Source organism: Ambystoma mexicanum, chromosome 5q (assembly GCF_040938575.1).
Source record: "Ambystoma mexicanum isolate Mex_15411 chromosome 5q, UKY_AmexF1_1, whole genome shotgun sequence".
Classification (NCBI taxonomy): Eukaryota; Metazoa; Chordata; class Amphibia; order Caudata; family Ambystomatidae; genus Ambystoma; species Ambystoma mexicanum.
The window spans coordinates 1280250162-1280269781 of NC_090933.1; the positions used below are offsets into that span (position 1 = coordinate 1280250162).

Sequence of the window (19620 nt, forward strand, 5' to 3'; positions counted from 1 at the left end):
GATCTTAGACACTGTTCCCTGTGATCTCACAGCAAGTCTGGTGATATTAGACACTGTTCCCTCTGATCTCATGGCAAGTCTGGTGATAATCAGACACTGTTCCCTGTGTTTTCGTGGTAAGTCTGGTGATCTCATGGCAAGTCTGGTGATGTCAGACAATGTTCCCTGTGATCTCATGGCAAGTCTGGTGATGTCAGACAATGTTCCCTGTGATCTCACGGCAAGTCTGGTGATATTAGACACTGTTCCCTGTGCTCTCATGGCAAGTCTGGTGATATTAGACACTGTTCCCTGTGATCTCACAGCAAGTCTGGTGATAATCAGACACTGTTCCCTGTGATCTCACGGCAAGTCTGGTGATATCAGACACGACCAGATCTTTGCCATCAGTTTGGTCGTGGCACGGTGCAGCAGGGAAGGGAGGGGTGCACACTCCCCGGCTAAATAGGAAAATGAGAAACAAATGCAAACTCAGCTTTCAATTAGGAGGGTGGACACTTTCAAGCTTTTGCCGGACACCCAATCACTTGGGGGCTGCCTTCTTCAGACACAGACTTCATCAGGATGTGAATCAGGCTAGGAATACCAGACATGAGACATCCCATTTGCACACAAACCAGAGCTGGCCTTGTCCAGCTGCAGGTCTGTCTCTGGGCAGGCAGTGCCCATGACCATATATGGCTGTATCTGTGTCCTTTCACAGAGAAAACATGGTGCAGCTGGCGGTACGCCACATCTCGGTGGCGGCCCCTTCAGCGCCTCCTTGTGGCTGCGGGCCATATTTTGGCACGGGCATGTAATTGTGAATGATGAAATGTGTGTTGGAACTGTTGGCATCGGAACTTGACTGCATGGTGTACACAGATCACTGCAGCTGCCACTTAACCTGCAGAGCTTTATAAAGAGCAATCACTGGCCGCTGCTTGGTCGTACAATGGAATCATTTTTTATTTTTTTTAATCAGTCTGCCCTGGCATCCTTCAGCCCCAGAGCCTGCGCGGATTTTCGTGGTAGACTCCCAAAATGTTGCCATCATGATGACATGAATGTGGTCCCCCCCTGTTCTGTCGAACCACGAGGCAAAACATCAAAAAGCCCAGGGCATCTGGCAGGGACGTCAATTAGGGGTCACCAGAGGTCACAACTGCGACCTCTGAGGTCTCCCTTGCGACCTCTTAAAAAAACAATTATTTTGTAAACATTTTTTTGTAATGCAAGCTCCTGGGCTGTGGCCACCATGTGGCTCTTTACTTCTGGAGTGGATGGCTTTCTTGTTCAGGCCCCTTAAAAAAATAAGCACAGAAGTGCCACAAGTCTAACACTTTCAGCACTGAAGGATAACTCAGTGGCAATGTTCTGGCCTTGGAAGCAAGACGACATGAAACAACACAGGTTTGATCCCCGGGTCAGCGCTTAGAAACCTCAGGGTATTTAAGCACGTTATAAATACGCAACTAAGACAAAAAAAAAACAATTACGCAATTGAAAAACAAACAATTCCTGTAACAGTGCCTCGATGCCTGTGGGCTTTGTGGGCGCTCTCGAAATGCTAAATAAATAAAGAAGAAAGAACAGGAATACCAAATAATGTGTATTTCTGGAATTCTATACAGTAATTGCTAGACTCATTCAAGGTTTATTTCAGACACACTTCAGGGGGCGAGTCACTGATTTAGTCTGTTCTTAAACGCCCCAACTCAGCCTTTCATCCTTCTGAGGTCGATAAGTGAGTACCAACACAGGTTGGGTGATATTGGGTGTATATTTATTCTATATAAAGTGCTTAAGCGTAAGTGCTACATAATAACACATCATTATCATTTGGTCATGGATGTCTGCTTGCATTTACAGTAATTTGGTAAAATGGGCCTATACACACTGATTTTAATGATACATATGGCGATCCATTCTTGTATGAAATGTACATCACATTACAGTGATATCGTAACCATATTTTTCGTAGTGCACAATTCTATGTGATGCCACTTCATGTTTTGTCAATGGGTAAAAGGTCGTGTTCCATCGCTTCCCGCGATATCACTTTGGGGTGGGGTCAAATGACATCACTTCCTGTGATATCATCAGGGGTCAAGGGTGGTGTGATGTCACTTCCGCTACCCTGGCATTTTGGTGAAATGACGTCCCTGGCATCTCGCCAGAGGTGCAGCTTAAAACGTGGTTCATCCAGTGAAAGGCCTCATCACTGAGGTCTGCGGACGTGAAGCGCATTATTAAAAAAACGCCTAGTCATGGGGGGTGTGGCCAGCAGCAGATCAATGATGACGTGAGTCCCGGGAGCTCCTGCGACCGCGGCAAACATCCTGAACAAACAGCCTGATACGAGTGGCAAAATCAAAGGATATGCACTTTTTCCAGAAGGTGAACGACCCGGGTGCAGACAGACGCAACTCTGGCCCAAAATGCACTCCCCTGAGCGAGTTCGGAGCTGCGGAAGGGAGACAGCACGATGGCGGCGCCGCACGGACAAAATGGCCGCGCCCTGTAAACTGAAGCCCTTCGACTTCTGAACTCTCCGACCTGAAGAGTGAGCGTACTGTCAGCCGTACCCAGCCAAGGCGGTGGGGCAACAGGACAGCAGCACTTATACAGGCTGTCGAGGACGCCTGGCTGGTGGGGAGAAGCAGACGGTGACCCGCCGGGCACTGAACCAGCCAAACTAACACTGCTCCCCCCGCATGCACACAAGGGAATCTAACCACCGGCTGACGCATCTGAGACGAAGGGAGAGCTGCGCCGGGTAGAGGACTGCCTTCCGCCAAGACTGCTGAGTCGTAAACAACCACGGCTCGAGTGGGAGGCAGAGGGCTAGAGGGACCTCCTGAAAGAAAGACGCTCCCCGCGCCCGCGAGAGAGGGTCTCACCTGATAGAGAGAGTCGAATCAGAAGCAGCCGCACACTGCCGACAGTCCCTCGGCACCTGACCAGAAGCGGAGAGCGGATCCGCCAACGCGACTGGAGAAAAACAGCACAGTAAGTGCGCAACTCACAATACGTTTGATGAATCCGCAGCCACGACCTAACCTGGGAAAATCACCATAATTCGAGGGAGAGATAAAGAGGTCCCTGCAACGGCATGAAAGCGTGAGCCACTGCACACTTAAGGAGGGCACATCTTACTTGCACACAGTGCTGAGGTGGTGGAATCTGCAAGAGCGGAAACCAGGATAGAGTTGCCCAAGGCACAATAAAAAAGGGGAAAAATAAAATAAATAAAAGGAAAATCGAGAATCCGCTTCCCACTGCAGTCACACAGCGCTCCTACCGGGCGGGAACAACCCACCCGGTATACTGGCCAGGAGAGGTGGGATAGGTGACCAGTAGACTACCTTAAAGACACAAACACTGAAAGGGTACCCACTCCTACAAATCAGAAACCTGTTCCAATCCTGCCGTATCTGAGCAAAGTAAGATCATAAGCGGCCATGTGGCCCTGATCCTGTGGGCTCCCGGGCAACTAACCAGAACTAACGACCGCTAGCACTGCCTGCCACCCGCACCGCCCGGGCCACGTGGATACTACCGGCCTGGTAAATCGCAAAGAGAGCAGCAAGAAAGCGGGCACCTCCACCAGAGGCAAAGCGACAGCCCGGATAGAGACATCTAATTATCGACACCCATCATCGGCAAGGACAAATCCAAAAGGCTGACCTCCCAGAGCAGGATCGACCAATTTACCTCACCGACAACAAACGGCCAGCTGGAGCAAGATCAGCCAGACACCATGGTGGGAATTGAGGACACAATATCGCTTAAGGACATCATGGCAGCCATAGCAGACTCGCGCGTCTCCATGGAGCAGAAAATAGATGGCATCAGCATGGACTTCTCCCTCCTCCGACATGATCTCCAGAAGCTGACATCGCGCACCGGGGAGGCAGAGCAACGCATATCTGGTACGGAGGACAGAGTAAGGAATGTGGAAAAACAACTGGCCGGAGTCACGAAAGGTCTTAAAACCATGGAGGAGAGAATAGATGAGAGCGAGGGCAGATCCAGGCGTAATAACGTCAGAATCCTGGGACTACCAGAGAAAGCAGAGGGCCCGAACATGGAGCTATTGCTGGAGCAGTGGCTCACAGACATGTCTGAAGCAAAAACGTTCTCCAACTTTTTCTCAATCGAGCGTGCCCACCGCGTACGGACGGGCCGCCCAATAGCAGGCACCCCACCACGCACAGTGATAGCCAGATTGTTGAATTATCGAGATCGTGATGCATCGCTCCAGACGGCACGAGCAAAGGGCACTCTCACCTACAACGGATCCAAAATAGCATATTTCCCAGACTACACCAGGGAAGTGCAACAAGCCAGACAATCGTTTGACCAACTCAAAAAGCAACTGCAATCCCTGAACGTGAAATACAGCCTAATGTTCCCTGCCCAACTTAAAATATACCATAAAGGTAAACGGTCCATTTCACGGACACCAAACAAGCATGGAAATGGGCAGAACAACACATTGAGGGTGATTGGATTGTGTCAAGGGGCAACAGAAGCAGGATATCCAGAGCCCAGCTGAGACCTCAACCACCAGACCAACAACCGCCAGCACCGGGAAATGTACCATAATTGCAGGAATGAGAGTACCGACTCCTGAAATATGAGCGAGCGGAAACCCTCGATATCCTGCTGCACAGGGTGTAAGGTACTGTGCACTATCAAACTATCGAACACACGACTATAATAGTCACAAAGAGATACACAGTTAAGCGGCCAGCCCAGACGGAAGTCCCCCCTTCCCCTGGAATGACACCTCGTGTCTTCCCACTGGCGCACGTCAGGAATTCATACCCGGGAAAATATCCCCAAGTAATCTAATTGACGGTTGCCTTAACTCAGCTTCCGTTAGCGGAGGTTTGTTGTTGACAGTACTAGTGGTGCCACCCCAGCTAGCATAACGTTAGGGGATACCACCTGTATCTAAATTAAGTTCACTGCATGCAAGGTGTCCAGTTGATATCTTGGGTTCTTATGTTCGGTCGACTGATGCTTCTAGTTGGGAGGAGTATGGGGTGCGGGGTTGAGGGCTTGTTAAGTTTAGTTACAGACGGGACCAGTCAACCACATGGCATGGTATGGTCAGGTAAGATGGTCATAACTCATGGGCATAAGCTCGCCCGGCGTATACCACCGTCAACAGCAGCACAAGCCACTACCACCACAGGCACACATGGCATCACATAGCACTACCACTAACGCCTTCAGAACACTCAGGCTCATGACATGGAATGTCAACGGCCTTGGCAACGCAGTCAAGCACCGATTGGTACGCCAATTTCTAAACAGACAGGGATCAGATACAGTGTTTCTGTCTGAGACCCATCTTGCGGGCACAGAATGTACCCTATTCAAACGCACAAACTATAAGCTGGTGCTCCACTCAGGCTTCACGATGGGCTAAAGGGGCGTCATGATCCCGATACACAAAAATCTGCCCTTCCACCTCAACACAGTGACCCACGACACCGGCGGCAGATATGTATATGCGACAGGCACATTATGGGATCACTCTATTGCATTATTAGCCGTTTATGCACCACCAACCCTATTTGAGCCACTACTACGGATATTGCCCCGCTGATCACAAACAATATTTCTAATCTCACGGTTCTGGGAGGAGATTTCAATTAAGTCATGAACGCAACCCTGGACCGTTCACATTTAGTAATAGAAACCCCAACGTACCTACTAGGCTTGCTACATTCATCAATGCACTTGGCCTATGCGATGTATGGAGAGAACTCCACCCGGACACTAGAGAATACTCTTTCCACTCGGCGGCACATGCCTCGCTTTCCAGGCTAGATTATTTCTTTACTCCATCAACCGATCTGCACAGGGCACAAGAAATAAACATGCTCCCCAGGGGTATCTCTGACCACTCCCCGCTGGAGCTAAAACTCACAACATCTAGGCCACTTCCGCCACCAAGCTGGCGTCTGAATAATTACTACCTGGGGGATCACGAGCTAGTGGATAGACTCCAAGAGGCCAACAACACATATTTCGAGCTAAACACAGACTGCAGCGAACCCCGAGACACTGTGGGTGGCCTACAAGACAGTACTAACGGGTGAGCTAATATCTTGGACAACTGCAAAAAAGAAAAAGCACCTGAGTAAGATACTTGAAGCGGAACAGCAAGGGAAACAGGCAGAGGAAAGGCATATAAGCGAGGATACGCTGGACCCAAATCGTATGCTGCTTCTGGCACAGAATTCGACCGCGCGCCCATTCGGGCAGCGATGCGGTCACGTGTCATTTAAAGGAAGCGTTTCCCTAGCAACGCTTCGATGCGACAGCCGCGGTCTCGTGTGAGCCGACAACAGGAGAACTCCTCTGCTCCCGTGTTATGCACGGTAAGCTTTTTTCACATCTCAAATATTAACATCAACTATGGATTTCAACACTTTACAATAACGGGTTTCTTCTGCTTTCAGCCACTACTTTGTAGGCTGTTTTCCTGTGCTGATTCCGGTCAGGCAGCTTGTGACCACCACATGGCCTCCATGATCATATCTCGCCACACACATACCAACCGCAGGTAAATTGTTTTCTCCATTTGGTTTCATAATTGGATACCTACATTAAACAAGCTCTTATTATTTTTTCGTTTTTTCCCTTTTTCTCACTTTACTCATCCACTTCCGAAACTACAACTGAATGGTATGTTCTTAACTTTATTACGATGATGTATGACATTAATATGTTGTTTTTCACAAATTTGAACTGTTTTCTTCATTTGTGAACTTGTATGCATTATCTTTAGACTGGCCCTGACGAAGGAAATTTATTTCCGAAATGCATTGGCAATTTTGGTCTGATTGATAAATCAATTGTGGCAAACTCTTCCTCACTAAGAGAATATTAGTGACTTCTCATTCTTGAGATTATTATTTTTGATAAAATTGTTTTGAAAAAACAACAGAAACTTTATTCTTTCGTCTTTTTTCAACTAAAGGCATCTTTTTTTACTACAAAATTGAATTATTAGTAATCTTGACTAACCACATACCCAGACTGGGTTCTATAGAGAGCGGCTGTGTGACCTAGTATTTCACTTGGTCTCCTGCTTCACATTTATTGCTCACTACCGCACAGTTGGCTGAACCGGTGAGTGCTGCTGTGGCTGAACTGTCTTGATCTGCAGTATGAGGCGTGTGCTCCTTAACAATTACTCATCTGCACTAAGTGGGTAGAAAAGACCACCCATGGCCCGCCACAAAGTGCAGCTGATAAGCAGGACAGGACATCTGTAACTGTTAATTGTGCAGCACCAGGCACACGATATGCTCTTGCAGGACGTCTACGGATCAGGGGAGCACTTAGCATCAATCATACAGCATGGACTCACCTTCTGCTCCTGCAGCTGGGCCTTCACCACTTTCACTTCTGAAGATGGAGGCTTTTGATTGGCTACCAGCTCTTCCATATCTGCCAGCCAGCTTAGCAGAGCCTCCATGGTCTCCTGATTCTCGTCCGCTGCCCAGGTGTCCTCTGGCATGCTGATCGCCCGCTGGGCAACCTGCAATCAGAGGAAAAAGTTTTCAGGTTATCTTTCACCAGAGGTGTTAGCAAGGACTAGGAACAAAGCTGTGAATATGTTAAAATGATCAACACAAACTGCCTCAGAACCTGGAATGTGGCCTTCATGAGCTCAAAGTCCTCCTATTGTACAATTCTCAAAGGCAAGAGGTGCATTCATTGAACGCAACTTAGAGAAGAGCACCTTCCAGCCTTTCTAGGCCAGAGCACTGTGATGTAGCCTTTCCTTGAAGACTAGGCTACTTTACGATTTAAGTGCTCGCTCCTAGCGAGGAGCGCCTGATGCTGAGGGGCCACCTAATAGTTGAGGGGCATATGTAATTCCGTGAGTTATGAATACAGGGGGTGCATTGTAAAAGGAGCATATATGACCATCTTGACAGACCTTACCTCTGCATTCGTTAGCGTAAACAGAGCGTCTTTGGGATAAACTGCAGAAGTGGGAATGCCCGACCAGTTCATTCATATTTTAAGTGATCTACATACAGGTACAGAAGTTAGGGTTCATTTGAACACCAACGGGAACGTTTCCGAACGTATTCAATCTCAAGGTCTGCGGCAGAGCTGTGTGCTGGCGCCTATGGTTTTTAATTTGATTGCGTCTGATCTAGCTTATGTGATATTGCGATGAAGTGCCTTCCACCTTGGCTATCGAACATTCCTATTCAATGTCTGGCATATGCCGATGATTTGGTCTTGTTAGACGAAACTACGATTGATCTGCAGCGTTGTCTTTTCACCCGAGAGGTATACATGAAAAACAACGACGTGGACATTAATACTAACAAGCCGAAGGTTTTCGTCCTTCAAAATAAAGATCCAGTTAGCACTTTTACATGGTTCCTAAATAAGAACAAATTAGAAAATGTGAGTAATTGGAAATACTGGGTTTCACTATTGAAAGGAATACCAATGTAAAAAATACATTATTTGCTAAAAGTAGATTGTTGATCGCCCCTTTGGGAGCTCAAATGAAATAAAAAATCAACACGAAATACAGGCATTTCTCTTTACTCCTTATGGTTTGCTTCTATAAAGCAGTAATAATTCCAAATATTACTCATAGAGCCAAAATTATTTTGTTAAAACAGAGGATAGTCTGGAACAAACTAGAATCCTCAATTCAGATAAAAAAAAGTGTTACATCTTCCGAGGTGTGTACCAATTGTATCGATTAGATACAAATTAGGTATGATCTCCATTTAAGCCTCGATTTCACAGAAGAAATTGTCATTATTTAGAAAGATCTTGGATGCTCCTGGTAATTCTTTATTTGGGGAACTGTGTACGCTATTGAAGTGCATGAATTGTACGTTATTAAATGCGTGGACAGATGATTGTATTAAGTTACTGTTGAACTTGGAGACTCGACACATTTGCCCCGAATTGAAAATCCCAATAGTGTAAAGAAGAAATTGTATGTTTGGGATTGGTCCAAGACTGAATGTGCGGTGGGCGAATTATAAACTCTCCTCTTATGTCGTTATTCTTGAAAACCCTTATACCTTCTTCTGAAGATATCTAATTAAGTTCCCTAACAATAAGTGGTCGTTAGCATTTATGTGTCCAAAATTAAATCTTTATTCATGATTGGAAGTTCTGGGAGCAAGAAATAATCTGGATAAAGGCCTTCGATTTTGCTGCTCAGAGGAATTACCAGGTTACTCACCGTAGTGACCACCGTACTCCTAGTCCATAGTCCCCTTTCCTTCATACTTATGGGACATCTCTCCATCCTGTGGGACGGGACCGGAGCACTTTTGTAAAAAGCATCAAATATTTTTTCAAAAATGTGTCCCTCCTCTCTTTTCTGCGCGGGGCCCGGCACACGGCCGTAACCCCGCCCACCTTGGCTCTGCCCGGCACATCGCACATCAGTCCTCTTCTATCGCAGGGTCAAGACCCATCAGCAATAACAGAGGAACCGTATTAGAGGGGACGGCGGGCGAGCGTATGGAGGAAAGGGGACTATGGACTAGGAGTAAGTTGGTCACTATGGTGAGTAACCTGGTAATACTCCTACGTCCCGTCCCCTTTCCTCCATACTTATGGGAGATTCCCAAGCACTCCTTACAGGAACTATGGGTGGATGGAAATACCCCTTACTGAAACAGGTTCTTCAGCACAGCCTGGCCGAACTGAGCGTCAGCTCTAGAGCTCATATCGAGGCAGTAATGCTTACAGAAAGCAGATGGGGAGGCCCAAGTAGCCGCTCTAGCGATGGACTCCCAGGGAACATACTTCTGAAAAGCAACCGCGGCTGCCTTGCCCCACACCTGATGTGCATGGATACCTTTAAGAGGTTTCAGCTTTTGGACGGTGAAAGATTCCGTGATACAGGCAGAAATCCATCTGGAAATGGATGCCTTAGACGCCGGCCTGCCCTGGGATTTACCGAAGTTCACAAACAGTTGGGAAGAGCTCCGAAGCTCGGCAGTCCTGTCCAGGTAGAACTTAAGAGCTCTTCAGACATCCAGGCAGTGTAGAACCCTTTCCGCCTCCGAGGCAGGGTTCGGAAAAAAGACCGGAAGGGAAATCGACTGATTCAGATGGAATTCGGTCACTACCTTTGGTAGGAAAGCTGGGTTTGTCCGAAGGACTACCTTGTCCTTGTGAAAGACCAAGAAAGGATGCTCCACCGACAATGCCTGGAGCTCACTCACTCTCCTCGCTGACGTAACGGCTACCAGAAAGGACACTTTCCAGGACACGTACTTGAGGTCAACCGTAGCCATTGGCTCAAAGGTTTATGGTACAGCGCAGTCAGGACTACATTTAGGTCCCAGGGCGGGTGCAGACTACGAACCGGATGGTAGATGCATGTCAAACCAGCAAAATGTCTCTTCACCACCGGGTTAGTTAACGAATAAGAACACCGGTCTGTAGAGAGGTAGGTGGAAATTTCCGAGAGATAAGTCCTGCAGGACAAGACATGAACCCCTGACTCTGCTAGGGAGGAGACGAAGGACAGCACCGTGTCAATCGTCGACCACCCTCGGGTCCAATTCTTTCTCCAAACACCAATGACAGAACCTGAGCCATTTACTCTTGTATTGAGATCTGGTCGAGGGTTTCCTGGCTGCCTGGATAATGCGCATGTTATCCGCAGACAAACTCAAATGCTCTAAAGACTTGAACTCAGGCACCATGCCGCCAAGTTGAGCGATTGTGGGGAGGGGTGCCACATCTGCTGCTCCCCTTGGTGAAGAAGATCGGGAGTTACTGGTAACCTGATCGGCGGAAACACCGATAGGTGTTGAAGTTCTGAGAACCAAAACCTGGCCGGCCACCACGGAGCTATCAGTAGAATAGAACAGTTGACAGAGCTCTTCAACTTCCAAATTGCTCGATGAACCAGAGGAAGAGGCGGGAAGGTGTAAGCTCTCATGTTGTGCCATGGGATCTCGAATGCGTCCCCCAGAGAGGAGGCTCCCAGCCCCCCTCTGGAGACATACTGAGGAAGCTTCTTGTTTACCGCTGTGGCGAAGAGGTCCACCTCCGGTGTTCCCCAACGCGAGAAAATCCATGAGAGGATCTCCGCCTTCAACTCCCACTCGTAGCTGACCACTGTCCGCCGGCTGAGGGCATCCGCGGTGACATTCAGCTGGCCGGGATGTACACTGCAAGCAGCCAGACCCCATGAAGCACGGCCCACTCCCAAATCTGGATGGACAGATCCACGAGAGGGGGAGACTTCGTTCCCCCTTGCTTGTTTATGTAGTACATTGACACTGCACGCCGTTCTTATGCGGACCACCTTGTTGACAATGAGAGGTCTGAACGCCTTGAGCGCCAGAAAAAATGCCAGAAGCTCCAATTGATTTATGTGCAGGAGCTTGTCCTGAGGTGACAAGAGGTCCGAGACCTGAAGAAGATCGAACATCGCGCTCCACCCGAAAAGGGAGGAGAATGTCGTGATCGTCACCATGGGGGCTGGGTTCTGGAACCCCACGCCCACTGACAGGTTGCTGAGAGATGACCACCAGTCCAGGTCCACTCTCATGGAATCCGGAATCATTATCCGTTTGGAATCCGGGTCCACAGCCTGACGCCAGGAACTCCGAAGAGCCATCTGGGTCTGTCTCATTTTGAGATGAGCAAGAGGAAGAGCCAGTACACACGAGGCCATGAGGCCCAGAAGCCTCTGGAACCACCAGGCCGACATGCTCTCTGACTGCGTAAACATCTGACACGTGGCCAACAGATCCGCCATTCTGTCCCCGGTCAGATACACTCGGCAGTCTATTGTGTTCCAACGAAAACCCAGGAAAGTCAGGTCCTGTGAGACCGTCATGGAGGATTTCCGCCAGTTCACCGACAGCCCAAGATGGAACAGGAGCTGAAGGAGAGACTGGAGTTTGCCCGCTGCTGCCAACGGACAAGGGCTGCGTAGGAGCAGGTCGTCCAAATAGGGATACACATGGATACCCTGGAGACGAAGATAGGCCGCAATCACCGACATCATCTTCGTGAAGACACGCTACGCCGAACTGAGGCCAAAAGGAAGCACCCGAAACAGGAAGTGCTCCTCTCCCAAAGAGAAACGGAGGCATCTCCTGTGTGGGTTCCAAATCAGGATATGCATGTATGCATCCTGAAGATCCACCACGCTGAGCCAATCGCCCGCCTGCAACGAGGAGCGAATCTGGCCGGGCGTGATCATCTTGAATTTCTCTTGGGGTAGGGAAAAGATTCAACTGGGAAAGGTCTAGGATGGTGCGCAGGCCAGCCTGGTTGGGTTTGGGCACCGTAAACAGCTGGGAGTAGAAGCCCTCCCCTCGCTCCCCAAAGGGAATGGGTTCCACAGCTCTGAGGAGCAGAAGTTTCTGAACCTCGGCCTTGAGTGAGGGTGAGCCCGACAGCTGAAAAGGAGGGTTGCGGGGTGGAGTAGGGGGTAAAGGTAAGCAGAAGCCCGCTCGAGCGACTGACAAGACCCATCTGTCTTCTGTGATGGCTTGCCATGCCTCCCAATGAGACGCAATGCGTCCTTCCACCGGGGTCTTGTGCGAGCGCGGAAAACCCTCATTTGGCAGGTTTATCGGTGGCGGTGCCACCTGAACCTGATGAGGAGGCTGAGGAGTGGGAGAAATACCGCATACGCTGTTGTCTACGGCGGTTATTCCCTGCAGGAGTATCCAATCTGCGATTTTTGCGGTCGAGGAAGCCCCTAAAACCAGAGGAAGGTCGACCTTGCGACAACGGCCTTTGAGCCTTGAAGGGAGCTTTGACCAGAACAGACAATGATTTGGCCGTCTGAGTGTCTTTGGTTTTGGTGAGTTCTACATCAGTAGAAGAGTGAAAAAGCTCCTTACCATCAAATGGAAGGTCCAGAACCTTTTCTTGCACCTCCTTCGAGAACTTAGAGGCATGTAGCCATGCTTGCCGCGAGGTATCAACCCCAAGCATCAGACCCCGAGCCGAGGTGTCTACGTGATGAGCCGCAGCCTCCAGGAGATCCTGGGCCAAGACCCTGGCATCGGAAAGGCCTCCTCTGAAATCCTACAGCTTCTCAACCAGAATGTGCTCCTCAAACTCCGACAGACCTCTCCACATCCGCATGTTAGCTCCCGCCAAAATCAATTCTGCATTGGCCTGCCTAAGCTGCAAGGCCGAATTGGCAAAGATGTTCCTCCCTAGGGAGTCCAGGAGCTTGTCCTCCTTTCCCAAGACCTGAGTAGCCGTTGTGGAGGATGCTGCAGGTCTGGATTGCAACGTGGCCGCAGCCACCACTGTGGAGGAGGGAGGCAGACAAGACGACAAGGCCACTTCTTCCGAGGAACGTAGCCTGTACCTCGCGTCAATCTTTTTATTGACAAAAAGTCCCGAGTGTGGCTATTCCCAAACTCTTCGGACCTCGGCCAGAACGTCCTTCTGCAAGAACAGGCCGGTACGCTCCAAAGGAGACAAGATGAACGCCCCAGAAAGCACGCCCTCCTGCGGAGCAGGTGCCTCGGGCACCGGAACATCTAAGAAGCTCATCATGTCCAGTACCCGGTCATGGAAAGCTGTCGTAGAGCGGGACAGGTCCTCGTTGTCCTGATCGCCTTGAGGGTCATCTGACAGGTCAGGATCCTGCTGAGCCATGTCAGGCACTGCCTTGTCCACTGGGGACAATGGTGGCACAGGCGGAAGCGCAGGGGGAGGCACCACGGTCAAGGGAGTCGCTGGCGGACCCACTGTCGGAATGGGTGGAGCCGGAGGCACGGGTGGACATCTCTCCTTGAAAAGCCCTTTGAAATATTCCCTCATGGGGTCGGTGCGCATAAGCGCTTGAAATTTACCGAAAAAGGCGTCCTCAGGAGATTGTTTCAGAACCTGAGGAGGCCTCTCATGAGGTGGACAAATCCAGGGGAAGGGTGCCACACCGCCCCTCCGCCAACGTATCCACATAAATTAAGGGAGCCGCCCCCGCGGGCAACGAAACATTGTGCGGAAGAGGCATCCGGGCGTTCCAATCATAAACCGGCCGGTAAGGATGCACACATGGGACCTTAGGTTCACCCGAAGGACCGAACCCTACACCAGTGGCTGATGGCGTAGTTGTAGGGGTAGTACCTAAAATGCCCGCCGCGGTCATGGCGGGAACGGCCGCCATTTTGTCCTCATCTGAGGGGAACTGCGGCACGTGAAGAAGTGAGGCAGGGGTCCCCGTCGATGGATCAGGGGTCTTAATTTTAGCCTTTACGTAAGGAACCTCGGCAGAGCCGGTACTATGAGGCCTGGAATGTTTCTGCGACATACCAACCGCCAACTGAGCCTTCGAAGGAAGAGCCTCGGCACTGCCGGTAAAAGAAGAAACTTTCTTCTTTGCCCCCTCAACAGATCTGGTGTCACCACAAGAGCGGGAACTGTGCGCTGTCACCGTCAGGGCCTTGCCGGCCCCTCAGAACTGTTGGTATCCTTAGCCTCTGTACGAGGGACCTCGGACCTAGGCCCGGTAGAAGCCTTATCGGCACGGGCCTCGAACATCCGTTCGGTAACATCAACCCCAGCCAAGACCTCGGGGCATACCCCAGTTTTGTTTTTGAGGGAAGCCGAAAGAGCGGCCTCAGAGCAAGCTCCGGTACCCCACGACTCAGTAGAACTGGGTCTACAAACAGCCCCCAAAGGAGGGGCCTCGGAGCGTACTCCGGTGTTCACAGGCCCCTTACGGAGACCCTCGGAGAAAACTCTGGTAGAATTATTGGGCCTGACAGGCACCTCAGGGCGAACCCCAGTAACAGAGCGATCAACGGCCCTCCCGGCTCGAGAGGAACCCGGGAAGGTATCCCCTGGCTGGGGTGCTCTGAAAATTAAAGAACTTACCGGGCGTTTTTTCTTCTCGTCGATGAACGCCTGAAAATGCGAAGGAGTCCGTCCTAACACCTCCTCCCACCGCTCCAACCGACGTTGAAGTGCCCGGACCGAAAGGGAGTCACAGTAAAAACAGGAGTCCCAACGGTGTTCCGGACCCAAAAACTCTAAACAAAGAGGATGGGGATCCGCCCTCGCGAAGCGACGGTGACACGATGAACAGTCTGGAAAATCTTGTTTAAAAGACATACACTAGTAAACGAACGCTAGCGAGAGCCAGAGAGAGAAAAAAGGGAAGAAAATCTTCCGAAGATGCAAGTGCGTCCGGCCCCGATCGTGCGGAGAAAAGGAGTGATGGGCGATGCGTGGGGCGGAGCCAAGGTGGGCGGGGTTACGGCCGCGTGCCGGGCCCCGCGCAGGAAAGAGAGGAGGGACACATTTTTGAAAAAAATGTGGATGCTTTTTACAAAAGTGGACCGGTCCCGTCCCACAGGACGGAGAGATGTCCCATAAGTATGGAGGAAAGGGGACGGGACATAGGAGTATATGTGGAAACCCGGGAACGTTTGTTTACATAGTGTAAAGGTCATGCTTTTAGGATTCAGTATTTTGATAGATTCGTACATAATGAGTTGATCTTAGCTTCTAGGGATCGCTGGAAAATAATCTTGAGTGGTAATCACATAGCACGTTGTCTAGCCGCAATTAATTACATTAAACATATTTTAGGTCTAACATGTTACTCATTCTAACTGGACAAGTGGTGTGTACTCATTTTGTGAAAATAACAATAAAATGTGATGTAGTAATTTTTTAGGTTTAGTGTTATAGTGTACATTAATTTGTACCTTTTAGATCATGTTTTCGTTCACATTGTTGTGCTTTTTTAGATGTGTTAATGTTTGTTATTATTATGTGTATTGTGTAAGGTTGACTACAGCAACCAGAATTCCCTGAGGCCATAACTGGTACTAACCATTAACACCTGAACAGACTGCTACCTGAAGACAGCAAGAGGCATGAAAGCGCTTGGAGGAGAAGATCTACTGGACTGTGGAAAGGTACACCAAGCTGGGAACCAGAGTGCGCCCCTCACCCCCTTTTCTGTCATATATATATGATACATTACTCACCATAATCGTATTTCTGATGCTTGTATCTGCTTAGATTCATCTAGTGGAAGCTGCGGAGTATTACAGTTTGTTTTTCGAAACTCGAAAAGGGGTGTCGAACTAGGGTGTGCCAGTAATACTATCCCTATCCCTCACGCGTTGCTAAACCCCTAGGAAGATCACTTTTTGGGTGGCTTATAACTTTGCTCCCCCGGGATGAATCATCACCAAACTGTGCAGAAAACGTATATGGCCCACTCTGAATTTGTATGCACAGTTTGGTGAGGTTTGGTCAAGGGGTGGGGCAAAGTTGTAGGGGGAGTGCCAACATTTCTTTTTTTCCCATAGACATAACGGGAATACATTTCTGTGGTGCCTACAGCCCAACATTTCTGTGGTGCCTACCGCCCAAACCGCTGGATGGATTTTCACCAAATTTGCGGCAGGAGGGGTGGCTTGGTCCCGAAAGCGTGCTTTTGTTAATTTGGTGTAAATTCGTCCAGTCGTTTTTTTTTTAAACAACCAAAACGTAAGGCAAAAATATTAGTGATATCTATGTCTGCTCTGCAAACTCACTTCCCTGTTCGGTCCACGGACTGGCCTCTGATTGGGCGGAAAGATTTGCTGACTTTTGCGTGGTGGGTGGACATTGGGACGCGGTCGCCGATTGGGTAGTGAGAAAACGTGAAATGCGTCGGTTTTCCTGAAATGCCCGCCAACTTGGATTCGCTGACTTTTTTGGGGTCCGAGGACAGTGCACTGAAAACATTAAAAAAAAAAGCAGCATTGCACTTGTCAAACTCAACAAACAATCTCTGATGATGCATTTTTTTTCTTCTTTACTTTAGTTTCCCTGTATGTGCCTCTGATTTATATGCATTGTGGGTCTTCATATGTATTGTTTGTACTAGCACAAGTTTGTAGTAAGTCTTGAATTGTTAGCTAGTTATTACATGTTTAACATTACACAATCACCCATGACATCTTGTTACCAACATAATAAAAACATTCCCTTGTAGGTAGGGACTTTTCATAAACATTAATTTCACATGTGATGGCATCAGTGATGTCATCAATGACATTTGTGATGTCATCTTTGATGTCCTGGGTGTTAGTCTTAGCAGTGCAAAGTGGTGGTGCGAGTTATGGTTGCTTAGCTTACCATAACTGGCGAATTTCTGGGGGTTTTCAGTTTTACCTGTAACCATAACGTCCCTGTAACAATGTTTTTCCATTGAATTTCATAGGTTTTTATTAGTGCAACTTAACCATAACGTCCCCTTAACTACGTTTTTTCATTGAATATATATATATACATATATACACACACACTAGTGAAACAAAAACCTGCGTACATAGGCTAATATGCGTAAAGGAAGACATTTTTATAGTGTCAATATATTGTGTGGCATATTTTAACGTAATTTATGCTACTAGAAAAATAAATGTGGAATGGATCTTGCTCCTTTTACGTGGAGGAGTAGTAACCTCAAACAAATCCCTCAGAATCTGTTGAAAGTTCAACATGGTGCATACGGCCAATTGTTGTATCTGCTCCTCATTGTCTTGGATTCCACTTATGGATTTTGGACTCCAATATATAATGTTGAGGGATGTCAGAGTAATACAATTCACGTGCAGCATGACTCGAAGTAGACATGCGATCATAAAATAAAGTAAATGGAAGTCAGAGATTAAAACACACATAAAGAATATTATTGATATAATAATAGGAAGAAATATTGCAATTAATAATTACATAATACATAAGTACATTTTTTAAAGTATTTTTTATTTTATTTATTTTATTTTATTTTACATTTATAAAGCGCTCACACAGCCCGCAGGCATCGAGGCGCTGTTACAGGAATTGTTTGTTTTTCTCAGTTGCGTAATTGTGTTTTTTTTGTCTTAGTTACGTATTTATAACGCGCTTAAACACCCAGAGCTTTCTAAGCGCGGACCCGGGGATCGAACCTGTTGTTGCTTCGTGTCGTCTTGTTTCCAAGACGCGCACGCTGCCGCTGAGCTATCCTCCTGGGACAAGTAATTTATTTAGTTAGCGAAATAGTGCTTAATCAAATGAGTTTTTTTAAATGTATATATTTTCTTAGTGTATGCAACTTGAAGTATGCTGTTAAAGACGTATCCCAGTCTTGGGGGTTTTCTGCAGTGAATTGTATGTTATTGCTGAAATACACATTTTGTTTGCTTGCAAGATGAACTTGAAGTCTTGTTGTTGTATGCAAAAGGCAACAACTCCCGCTAGCGGTGATAACAGGCAAAGCGGGAAAGACAGATTCGGACAAACATACATCTGGCCTTTTATTATATAGTATATATGATCTAAATGACAAAAAAGACACCATTTTGAAAAAGAACAATCTTTGTAGTTTCAATTTGATTTCTCTGAAATAAGCCCCCAGGCTCTTGTCGCCCTACCCTGGTCTGCATAACTGGTCCTTCCTCGCTGTCTACCTCCTCTTTCTTTGCTGCTAAAGCAGTAGATGAGTTGATTTCTAAGCATTCTGCAGAGCATGGAGTATGGTGGTCCGTGTTAGAACTGCAAGCTCATTAATCGAGCCGCCATCGCCCGCAGAGCAGGGTAAGGCTCCACTCCCGCGCACACAGAAATGCAAGGTTTAGGAGTGACCGGACCAGCTTTTTATGCAGTTCCACCAACTCTTCTACAGCACATTGCAGCATTTCAGATGGGAACGTCTGACCGTTTTCCACACGGGGAAACCACACGGGTCCCGCACCACTGCATGAGCAACAGGAGAATGTTCTCTTCAGCACCAGCAGGCACAGGCGCCCACCGGACCCGCTCCTAATTCATTGCGCCGCAATACCCCAAGAAGTGCAAGCTGACTGAAATACCACCTAGGACAAATCTGCTAAGCCATGACCCAAATATCCAGGCAACAGGGCAAGCCTGTCAGAATATAATTAGCAGAAGACATCTGCAAATAACACATGGGCTACAGGGCCCGAAGTCTCCCTCTGGAATTCCTGCTTATACCAGCATAAGAAGAGGTGAGCCTCAAGAAGGGAGCTCTAGAACCCTGGACTTCAAAATGTCTCGGACCGTTCAGAAGTTCATAGGCTCCTAAGTAGATGGCATTATGTGGAGAGCAGGGTTTCCGGGTCTGGGACCGCACAGCAGGAAAGAGTGTGATGAATGACTGGATGGCCTTCTCCAGGGCATCAGAGCAGACAGGTCCCTTCTCTCTCAACGAGATGAAGCCTGTGCAGCTCATCAGGCTGCCGAAGCAGGAGAATGCATGCAAAGCCACAGAAGCAGAGACTCCTCCGCTTCCTCCCGGGTCCAGCGCATCAGCGGAGCAGAGGATCCACCGCATCTAGGCTCGTTCCAGCAAGCCCTGCTGCACAACCAACGGAAGCAAGGAGACAACCCCTCTAGCCCAGAGAAGGACCACAAGGGCAGAGATTCCGGAGACTCCATAGATTATAGCGGCGCTGAAGAATCTGTGGTCTCCTCTGTCTCAGAGACCAGCTAGCAGGAGAGGAGAAAACACAAGCAGCTGGGCAGGATTCCTCTCGTCCACTGACTTTGGCTAAACATGGACAAATCTTGTGATCCTCCTTAGCCAGAAAGAAAGCTTGCTGCTGTATAACCTGGCCCGCT

At 48.5% G+C, this 19620-nt stretch overlaps 1 protein-coding gene across 2 annotated transcripts in view; it reads right to left on the reverse strand.

The window, feature by feature from the left end:
- The window catches only part of LOC138498038 (microtubule-actin cross-linking factor 1, isoforms 6/7-like), a 530795-nt gene that overhangs the window by 437545 nt on the left and 73630 nt on the right, over positions 1–19620 (reverse strand). For both annotated transcript variants that reach the window (XM_069621876.1, XM_069621877.1), the window contains exon 4: positions 7376–7546. In XM_069621876.1, coding sequence (XP_069477977.1) covers positions 7376–7546 — 171 coding nt within the window. The remainder of the gene's footprint in view (positions 1–7375; positions 7547–19620) is intronic.